Source organism: Nanorana parkeri, unplaced genomic scaffold (genome assembly GCF_000935625.1).
Source record: "Nanorana parkeri isolate BGI_ZX_2015 unplaced genomic scaffold, ASM93562v1 scaffold237, whole genome shotgun sequence".
In the NCBI taxonomy this organism is placed as follows: Eukaryota; Metazoa; Chordata; class Amphibia; order Anura; family Dicroglossidae; genus Nanorana; species Nanorana parkeri.
This window is the reverse complement of record NW_017306505.1, coordinates 1,387,293-1,398,784: the sequence shown is the minus strand read 5'-3', so window position 1 is coordinate 1,398,784 and position 11,492 is coordinate 1,387,293. Positions and strand designations below refer to the sequence as shown.

The following is an 11,492-nucleotide window of genomic DNA, read 5'->3' as shown; positions in this document are numbered from 1 at the left end:
CACGCACATTGATGACATGACATTCCAGTTCCATGGTGCGGGGAGGAAGTCCAGTTCTACAATGCACTTTTGTCTTCCTCCTGGTGGGGGAGATCTGACGGCGCACATCTACCCAAATAACAGAAGCCACGTTTCCCTGCCCCCCTCCTTGTTTTACCCCAAATACAGTAATCTCATCATGTACTGCTGCCTGAATGTCCACACCGGCGGGCCCGTCTGTATGGACAGTCCAGTGGGTGAGTTGCAGCAATATGAGAGAGGAGAAGATGGAAGTACACACGTCAATCTACATTCATCACTTTACATGTAACGCAGCCAACCGATCAACACCAGCAACTTCCTCCAGTCATCTGCATATCGAGGCAGATCAGGGCAATGCTATACACCCGTGTACACTCAGATTCACAGGCGTGTGCTGCGACATTCACCCCTAGTCAATCTTTTCTCTATCCCATTCCCATAGGTGGCAGACTACACACATAAGGGGTAAGACATTCTAAACGTGCGCCAGTTTGTTTTGTTTTTGTTTCTGTAACCTCATCTAGACTTAAACTGTTCAGAGGACGGACACTTGTAGCTTGTGATGTTTTAACGAGAACCTGTCATCCATAAATAGTCAAAAAGTACATTGAAGGCTCGGCCGACATTCAGCCCATCACCAAGCGAATGATGCTGCAGTGACATCACTTGTGATACAATAGGTTGCATGGTGGTCCAGCAGTCAGAGATCGGCCTTCACTTTTTATTAATGACAGGTACTCTTGTATGTGATCTCTTGTCTATAAACCTTATACCGCTGTGCTGGTACACCCATCTTATCTTATATTCATTGTGACTTTAATAAAGGAAATGAGTGAAAGCTCTTACCGTTCCTCTGGGTGTGCTGTGAACGTTGTGCAGGGGGATTTGTTGGAGGGCGTTTTGTCATCTACAAGTCACGTCAGGAGTAAAACACAGAGATGGTTATACATCTAATCTAATACAAGAGCAGATGACGTCTCCCAGGAAGCTGCGCCCCGTCCTCTGGATGTTCCCCCATAAAGAATATATCAGACTACAAGCCAAACTACAGAAGCCGTCTGCCATTTATGGCCAGGACCAGAGGAGGAGAGAAGCAAGGCCTAGAGACTCTAAAGGCCGTGACACACTGCACGCGAAGCAGCGGCGCGCTGCCTTTGCGAGCAGTGTGTCATGTCACTTTCTTCTCGGCACCTCAGCTTGCGAGAGCTCGCGGAGCTGAGCGTGCCGAAATGAACAATTTCAACTTCAGCCAATCGGCTCGCGCGTATAAACCGGCGCGACAGGATGCGACGTCTGGCCGGTTGTTACAGACGAGCCGATTGGCTGAAGGTGCAGTCAATCATCTGACTGCACTCAGCTCACACACTGCAGGCGAAGTTCCGTGCCGGAGAGCTTTGCTTCGCTCTGCACAGCTTCGCGTGCAGTGTCACGGCCTTTAAGGTTGTGTACGCGAGCCCTTTAAGGTTGTGACACACTGCACGCGAAGCCGTGCAGAGCGAAGCAAAGCTCTCCGGCACGGAACTTCGCCTGCAGTGTGTGAGCTGAGTGCAGTCAGATGATTGACTGCACCTTCAGCCAATCGGCTCGTCTGTAACAACCGGCCAGACGTCGCATCCCGTCGCCGGTTTATACGCGCGAGCCGATTGGCTGAAGTTGAAATTGTTCATCTCGGCACGCTCAGCTCCGCGAGCTCTCGCAAGCTGAGGTGCCGAGAAGAAAGTGACATGACACACTGCTCGCAAAGGCAGCGCGCCGCTGCTTCGCGTGCAGTGTGTCACGGCCTTTAGAAGGGAATTTATCAAATCTGGATCAGCTGTGCACAGCAACCAATCAGCTTCTCTCCTCACTCTGTTCAGTTAAGATGTGATAATGAGAGAGAGAAGCTGATTGGTTGCTGTGCACAGCTGATCCAGATTTGATAAATTCCCCTCTTAGTATTGCATTTTAAAAAGACATAAGAACCAGACATCCATGTACAGATCTATAGAGTTCATAGTGTAGAGCCCCTCTGAATGGATCTTGACTTAGAATCCCACCGCACCTGTGACTACTCCCATGTACTAACACCGGATCACCCAAAATACTGCCACCACACGGCCCCTTTTTACAGGAGCAGTTCTGTACATACCTTTCCGGCAGCACGCGTACCTTAAAACCGCCTCATCTCCGCTCCCCGGACGCAGCAAGGATTCAGCGGGTGGAAGAGACGGATACTTGCTCGCCCTGCCGGCCACTTTTGAGTCCTCCTGCACATATGTACATCCAGTAGTGACGCACGCGTTCCCAGGAGGAACTTCAGCTACGGAAGGGACAGCAAGTATTTGATGTACCCGGAAGTGTGGAACTCTTGCAGTGGCTGGAGAACCAAGAAGTAGCACCATTTCCATGACAATAGGCTGCCAGAAAGGCAAGTGTACACGTAGACCACTTAGAAAAAGGGACTCTGGCGACATTTAGTGTACGCGAGCCCGTGGTGACAGGTGACATTTAGTATATGCAAGCCCGCGGTGACATTTAGTATATGCGAGCCCGTGGTGACAGGTGACATTTAGTGTACGCGAGCCCGTGGTGACAGGTGACATTTAGTATATGCGAGCCCGCGGTGACATTTAGTATATGCGAGCCCGTGGTGACAGGTGACATTTAGTGTACGTGAGCCCGTGGTGACAGGTGACATTGTGTACGCGAGCCCATGGTGACAGGTGACATTTAGTGTACGTGAGCCCGTGGTGACAGGTGACATTTAGTATACGCGAGCCCTCGGTGACAGGTGACATTTAGTGTACGTGAGCCCGTGGTGACAGGTGACATTTAGTATACGCGAGCCCTCGGTGACAGGTGACAATGTGTACGCGAGCCCATGGTGACAGGTGACATTTAGTGTACGCGAGCCCGTGGTGACAGGTGACATTTAGTGTACGCGAGCCCGTGGTGACAGGTGACATTTAGTGTACGCGAGCCCGTGGTGACAGGTGACATTTAGTGTACGCGAGCCCGTGGTGACAGGTGACATTTAGTGTACGCGAGCCCGTGGTGACAGGTGACATTTAGTGTACGCGAGCCCGTGGTGACGGGTGGCATTTAGTGTACGCGAGCCGTGGTGACAGGTGACATTTAGTGTACGCGAGCCCGTGGTGACAGGTGACATTTAGTGTACGCGAGCCCGTGGTGACAGGTGGCATTTAGTGTACGTGAGCCGTGGTGACGTGACATTTAGTGTACGTAAACCCTTGCTGACAGGTGACATTTAGTGTACGCGAGCCCGTGGTGACGGGTGACATTTAGTGTACGTGAGCCCGTGGTGACAGGTAGGGCTGCAGCTAACGATTATTTTCATAATCGATTAATCGACTAATCGGACTTAAAAAAAAAAAAAGGCTCCAGTGATGGACTACTAGTTTGTATTGAGATTGTAGTCCATCACGGGAGCAAGCTTGGAGCGGTGGAAGTAAAAAAGAAAAAAAAAAGTGTGGTGTGCAATATAGTACATAATACAGCGGCGCAGTGCAGAATACCAGCAGCTATAGAGGAATGTAGCAATAGTACATTATACTATAATGTACTATTGCTGGGATTTGTAGTCCTCAATAGCTGGTGGTATTCTCCATTGCGCTGTATAATAATTATACTGGCAATGCAGATTACCACTGACCAGTTATAGAGGAACTACAAATCCCAGCAATAATACATTATACAGCGCGATGGAGAATACCAGCAGCTATAGAGGAACAACAAATCCCAGCAATAGTACGTTATACAGGCTGCCTAATATATTATTGCTGGTATTTGTTGTTCCTCTATAGCTGCTGGTATTCTACAGTGTGCCGCTTACCTGTTTCTGAACCCTTGTAAGTCGCTGAAGCGGCGGCGGCGTGCTCTGCAGGCGTGTGTCCGGCGGCCGTGTGCGCATGGCGTCCGCAGCGTGCATAGCGTAACTCGTGTATGGAGCTGCGAACAGGCGGGCGTGAGCGGGAAATTTAAATTTTAGTCGACGAATCGACGATGGAAAACGCTGACAACGTTTACCATCGTCGATTTTAATCGATTTAATCTAAAAATTGTTGCAGCTCTACAGAATACCAATGTATAATACAGCGGCACACTGCTGAACACCAGCAGCTATAGAGGAACACCAAATCCCAGCAATAATACATTATACGGGGTGTATACAGGCTGCCTAATGTATTCTTGCTGGGATTTGTTGTTCCTCTATAGCTGATAATGTTCTGCAGTGTGCCGCTTTTAAAAAAAAAAACAACACACAGAAAACATTAAAAAGCTCCCGGGCCGATCTCGACTTACCTTGAATGACAGTGTTGTCGGCGGGCAGCGGCGTTGTTCGTTCTCGGCAGGCAGCGGGCGAGTTGGGAAGCTCACTGGGAGGAGAGGGCCAGACGCATGTCCTCAGCGTGGGCGCGGCATCGCGTGACACCAGCGTAGGCGCGAGCGGCTTAACTGACGTGGGCGTGGCGTAAGCAGCGTGAGTGAGCGGCGAGCAGGAAATTTGAATTTTAGCCGATGAATCGACGATGGAAAACGTTGGCAACGTTTTCCATTGTCGATTTTAATCGACTTTATCGAATAATTGTTGCAGCTCTAGTGACAGGTGACATTTAGTGTACGCGAGCCGTGGTGACAGGTGACATTTAGTATACGCGAACCCGTGGTGACAGGTGACATTTAGTGTACGCGAGCCCGTGGTGACAGGTGGCATTTAGTGTACGCGAACCCGTGGTGACAGGTGACATTTACTATACATGAGCCCGTGGTGACAGGTGGCATTTAGTGTACGCGAGCCCGTGGTGACAGGTGACATTTACTATACGCGGTCACTTCCAGATGTACATACATGCAGTGATGGCAGACCTCACCAGCAGATGGCAGAGTCAATGACATCTCAGCTCTCCTGGGTGGAGGGTCGAGTAACAAAGAAGAGATCTTCACATTTACAATGGAACTGCCCTTCAAGAACACCTGAATGAAAACATTAGCTGCCATTAACTCTCAGCATGCCAGGAGAGACCACCAGGCAAACCCGATATGGCTCATGACTGTGGCTCAGGCCAGTTTAATACATTCAGCAGGACAGACAGCAAATGACAAGCGACATCAAAAAATAGATTGATCTCTATATATAGATTTATAGCTTTATAAGTGGCTACATTTACCTGTCCACAAAGCTCAGCGACAGGGAAGCAAGTGACCAAAGGATTCCATTCCGGTCACCGACTCCCAGGAATCGAAGAAGAACCAGGTAAGTGCATAAGAAAAGGTTTGGAAGTGCTGTGAAGTTTGTGGTAATCCCTACAAAGCTCCTCCAAGTGGTCATCACACACACACACACACACACACACACACACACACACTGCGATGTAAGCGACCAGCACAGACACTGCCACTCCAGCAGGGCATGGGGGTAACTTAATGGGAAAGCACCAACCCCAAGTGCAAAGGGCCTAATGGATATCAGAGGGTTCATGAAAACAAGGGGCAAATGTCATCATGGGATGCAAATGGGAGGCGGGGCTTAGCAACATCTCAACAATGAGCCAGCATCTGTGCGACATGCCATAATGATGCAGCAAATGCAGGGACTTGTGATCCAGTGACAAACATCAGCATTCATTTCTCTACAAAGAGTCAATGAGCCCAAAACGTGCCAGTGATCCTCTCTATAAAGAGCCAGCAACACTCGCCGAGTATTTAACAACCATCAGACACCCAATTTCAGGATGCGTGTTAATGCAGCTATTGCTCTGTGGGATCAGACATCATGTGACTGACTTCAATTCTGATTACTGACAGGAAGTCAGCCATATGCATGAAATATCCCCTACAATGTTATCATTCCACCTCTAAACTAACACTGGCAAATGTTCTAGCAGGTGTGTGCTGGCCCTTTAAATTGTGATACAACCCAGACAAGGGAACACAAGAAAGGGAGGTAGGAGTGGTTGGGCCGACATGCACTCCATGGTACAGAGGTAGGAGGTAGGAGGTATGCACGCAGGTCAAAGTATTCTCACTTTACCGTTACAGACAAGTACAATGGGGATTGTTGCACACATGGCAAGGTCCCACCCGAGGACAAACATGTCCCAACAGCAGCAAAAGAAGAAAAACACATCCCCCAAATTCCATAGACTAGAACAGACTGACAGGGAATGGGCAAGAATCATGATTCTAGGTGACAATAGTCGGGCCTCCGACTGGTGCCGTACAGCACACGGCATGCACCCGTCTACATATACACGACACTGGTCCACACACACAACATATATGTACAGATTACATTCAATGGCAATGCATTGCTCCCTTAACTCCCTGCCACGTACTGTGATGTGCAAGCGTACATGGGCACAAGCTGCACGCATGAGAGCAGGTGGAATTGCATGTGTGTGTGTGTGTATATATGTGTAACACATGGGATAGTTCACATTCTAGTGACACAGACAGGTGGTAGGTGGGCAGGTGACATGTGGTACATACACACCTCATGTCTGCGCTGTCGTCAGCGGCAACTATATAATGGACCTAGAGGTATGTACAACGGACACAGCCGGTCGCACAATGTGGACTGGCCTCTGAGTAGATTAACCCAATAGCGCCCCCCCTCAGTCAACACCTATGACCCTCTATCTTCGGATGCGTGCCGTTTTGTTTTCATAATTACTCCATTCCATAAAGTCTGATCACTGATTATCCTCAGCATAAGACGTCTCTGGCTCATCTCCCTTCCACCCCATCCAGTTCACAGGCAACATACAAAGGGGGCGGCAGAGTCCCACAAAGTGCTAAGTTTAGGGTCCGGGGACAGCCAGAGTTATGGCTGGCTTGCGGAGGCACTGACTGGGCGGCAGCTGATCTTGCGAATGGAGTGCAAAGCGACCGTGCAGCAGCCACGCATCAGGGAGCTGATGTTATACACCGGCTGTCCTTGGCGACGTTGAGCGCGGCATAACCAGGCAACCGTGGGTACCACAGGGATCAACACAGCCAGTAAGTCCACCACAAAGTGCCGACTCCAGTAATTGAGTGGCGCATCAGGCTCCTCTGCTTCCCCACCTTCGGCCCCAGAGGCTCCGTCAGTGACCAGCACTACACAGCTTGGGTCAGGATTGGCAGATTCTGGCTCTTTGGGGTCCTGGGATGTAGGGGTGCCAGCCATCTGTGACTGCAGAACCTTCTCTATGATAGTGTCTGGCTCAGGGGTGCTCGCCGCTTCGTCCGTCTGCACAGCACAGTCACTCACACTGCTGGCCTGTACAGCAGCCTCGGCACATAGAGGAGGTGGGTGCACGCTGAGACACAAAGGCCCCTCACCAAGGTAGAACTCTGTACCAGAAGAGACAGCGCTGCTGTCAGCGTACCCACTATCCCCGGTGTCCTGAGAGTGGTGATCTCCGACTGGAGGCTCGCTGAGTTTGGTGTAGGTAGAGCTGCGGGTGAGGGAGCGAGCTGGCGAGTCCCCAGCGGAGCCTCCACCTTCTGCCCCACACGGTGCCCCATCCTGTGCCAGCTCCATGTTCTGCAGAAGAGTTTCCAGCTTACGATTCTGCAGCGTGATGTCAGCAAAGTATTTCTGGACCCCCGTGTCACCGTCTCCCAGCCGTCCCCGGACACTATCCATGACCTCTTTGAGCTGCTGGATTTCCCTCTGCGCCGTCTTGAGCGCCAACTGCGCCTCCACCCGATGGCACTCTTCCTCTATCCAGTCCTCCTGCATCCGGCCCAGCTGGGAACGCAGCTCATCGACCTCGGAGTCTCTGAAAGACAGGGGTGAGGGATGAGGGGGGGGGAATGGATTAGCGAGTTGACAAAATTAGGTATTTTGTACTCACCGTAAAATCCTTTCTGGAGGTCCATTGAGGGACTGGCAAGCAACAGAATTGTAGGCCAGCACAGGATAATTTTCCCGGCCTCAGTTTTCTAGTAGTACCAAGAACATGATCATAAAAACACAGAGGGGTGGGACCTACAACAGAACTGGGGACTTTCTGCAGCCCAAGAGCCACCCAAATTGAACACCGAATGAGACCCAACCCCTTGCCTGACAACCTGTCACCGGGACCAGGAGGGAATACATGGAGAATAAAGCAGATAACCAAGTCCAGGGGAAAAAAAATAGTCACCAACTAGCTGGACTAAGACGTAAGGCCCCAAGCCATGATGGGTTGTGGAGAGAGAAGTGAGGAGCTCCACGTCCAGGAAGATTATGGTGACAGCCAACCATCTCGTCAAAGTAAGTATTACCAGGGAAGGATGCAGCAAGACTAGAAGCAACCTGTGAAGGGTATGAAAGTTACTTCTTTGTCACCCGTCCTCCAGAGAAGCCAGGATTCAATCCCGCTTAAGTAAGCCTGGCTAAAGAGGCAAGGTGCATGGGAAGCACCCCAACAAGGGTAGGGAGGAGATGGAAATTAGAACCAAACCATAAGCTAGTGGGATTGATTACAACCCTAACAAAAGGCAAGCATGAAAATAGACACCACTGCCACCAGTATGAAAGAGACACCACTGGGTAGGACCTCTGCCACCGGTATGAAAGAGACACCACTGGAGAGGACCTCTGCCACCGGTATGAAAGAGACACCTCTGGAGAGGACCTCTGCCACCGGTATGAAAGAGACACCTCTGGAGAGGACCTCTGCCACCGGTATGAAAGAGACACCTCTGGAGAGGACCTCTGCCACCAGTATGAAAGAGACACCTCTGGGAGGACCTCCAAGTGGAATAGCCCCCATCTCCCCACAGCCAACAAAGCAGTATCATCTGCTCTGCCCCTTATTATGGTCCTACATACCCCAAGGGAAAATAATTGCACTGAACAGGAGTGCGGGGGCCAGAGTGGAAGGTTCTGAGGCACAGCTGATAGAGCAAGCATCTCACTTTGGGGATATTATGAAGTAAAACAAGACATGTAATATGTGCCTAAGAGCCTCACAGGGAAGCAAACATATATGATGTATTCTCTAACAGTAGGCCGTCTGATACTTCATTCTATGTTGACTAGTGTTGTCAAAATGACTTCTGCTGCCCAATTTCCCATACCTCTTGTAACCATACCATCTACTGGTAGACCAGGGTTCTGATTTCTTGCCTTGTATGTATTCTAGAATGTTATAGCCAACACCCCTGTATGAAGGACTTTAGAACATTCGGATACAGCGATGATACCATAGCAAAAACCTAAAAGTGCGCAGGCAAATTCATAGGTATACTTTAATAAGCCCCTGCAGTAGCACATACTCCGCTCAGGAGCAAGGAAAGAAAGCCCTATGCAATTTCTAAGTCATTCCAGTTGGGTTTTACACAGGGCCAAGGACACTTTCGCTACCCCGTGTGACAATACTGGGCCAATCAGCAACCATCAGCACTGTCTGAGACAACCAAGGCTAAGCCATCCTTGTCTTGCCACCAGCGTACAGAATACCATCAGTAGGAGCTACAATAAGTGATCTCACCTTTCGTGCAATGCATCCTGCATGTCTCTCAGTCTGGCCCTCAGGTGGCGGATGCAGACCTCTTTCTGCTGCAGGGGGGTGAGATATTGTTCTGGGGTGGGAGGTTTGATCCCATGGTTTTCACTGCACAGACTGTACTTATTGGACCTCCTAAAAAAAACAAAACACAATCATGTATAAATAAAGATACAAATAGGTGTATTACCTGATATGTTCCCTGAAATTCCCTGCAGGGATCCACTACCCAGTCTATATCTTTCCTTCTCCTGCCATTACTCCTTCCAAAAGTTAAGTGACCCTGTCACCAGATATATTCATATTTAGTACATGCATGCCTAGTCATGTGTAAATGCAACCGGTATGAATTACGTCTCAGAGATCACAGAACTCCCTTTGATCTCTTCCCATGATCTCCTCCTCCCATCTGCTTTTCCTTTCAAAAGGATGGCACCATCTTTGCTCAGGCATCATACAGGGTTACCATCCAATTCCTGGACTCCGATACTAGCTCAGACACTCCTACTGCCTATGTAATTCTTGGTTAAATGTTACAGTCTGAGCGATCACTGGGGCAGAGGAGACTGAGGAAATGTTTCATATTGCCTGCAGCAGACTGATATCCAAGATGATGCCTAGAAAAAAAAAGTGGCTGACTGGAGCGCAAGGATGTTTTGTTTTTTTTTAATGATAAAAGAAACTTACAACTTTAAGAAGTTACTAAGAAGTCCAACTAAAGACTTTGCACCTTGCATGTAGGCCTGACAATTATAATAAGCACAGGGCTGCATGCAACAGACAATGTCTTAAAATGGACCTTCTAATAGCTTTACAATGTACCATCCTTAGATGAATGGACAGGCCTCTGCAACCCTTCCACCCACACTTCCCTTATTCTTGGTCTGTCTTCCAACCAGTACCATGATGCTGCCCAATCACACATAGCTCTGTCCCTATTAACACCATCACATGGTTGGCCAGATCAATAACTCCCTTCTGCATGGTTATGCCCTCAAATACTCTGCACTGCTGTAAGCATTTCATGTATTTGATCAATCAGAGGTTCTTCTGAACTGATGCACAGAGAGACTCAGAATATGAAGACAGATTACTGCACTCTCACTAATCAAACTCATAAAGTAACACTTCCCTGCTTCACAGAGAATCAGACTAGTAAGCAAGCTGTGTTCACCAAGCAATTTCGTATCACTATCAGGGACTTGGGTACTGGTAGGTCTACAATTGAGTTCCCAAGAACGCCTACCTGCTGAAGCCATTAAAAGGGGTCTCCCTCTCCTACATGGATTTTAATTTTGCATTCTTTGTGAAACAGCAAAAGGAAAAAGACTTTATGCAAGTGCACCATAAGGGGAGAGCCAAGACATCCAATATTAACCTACCAGCATCCAACCTTACTAAGATATTAATTTAGATGTAGCAGTTACTAAGGCTGTATGGGTAGGTTTTCAATGGCATTTGACAGGTCCTCTTTAAAAGCACAATTCAGTTGTCAGATTATCAATTATAACATAATGTGGCTGATTTACCTGGAAGAGGGACTGCTATCGCTTCCTTTGTAGGAGCTGGAGGTGCTACTGCTCACAGAGGATGTTCCATATGGGTCCCTCATCATTGAGACAGGAGGCGAGGCTCGCCTGTGGTGGAACAAAAAAGAGAAGTTGCAATATACAGCAAAAGGGGAAAAGAAGCGTTTGCACTATACACAAGGTGACCTTACCTACGCGAACCAATAGATGGCCTCCTGCCTCCGGGGACAGACATTGGGGCACTGCAGCAAGGGGGCACAAGAGGGTGGCAGAGAGCTCCTCCTACAGTAGCAAATAAAATACGTATAAGTGTGGCTGATACTTTAGTGTTTGGGTTTAGATCTACTAAAGGGTTAACATGTGTGAACTGAACTGGTGTGAACAAGCCCTTAGTGTTTACACAACCCCGGCTACTTCATAAAGGCAGCAGCAGGGAAGGGGTCTGCAAATTATTATATATATA

The 11,492-nt window shown here is 48.9% G+C and overlaps 1 protein-coding gene across 1 annotated transcript in view; it reads right to left on the bottom strand.

Moving 5' to 3' along the window:
• Positions 1–6,634: 6,634 nt before the first annotated feature.
• Positions 6,635–11,492, bottom strand: part of SNPH (syntaphilin) — a 10,550-nt gene continuing 5,692 nt past the window's right edge. The window contains exons 2-5 of the mRNA XM_018556406.1: positions 11,221–11,311; positions 11,030–11,137; positions 9,486–9,635; positions 6,635–7,787 (exon numbers count right to left, since the gene is read on the bottom strand). Of these exons, the coding sequence (XP_018411908.1) occupies positions 6,845–7,787; positions 9,486–9,635; positions 11,030–11,137; positions 11,221–11,311 (1,292 nt within the window). The 3' untranslated portion in view covers positions 6,635–6,844. The remainder of the gene's footprint in view (positions 7,788–9,485; positions 9,636–11,029; positions 11,138–11,220; positions 11,312–11,492) is intronic.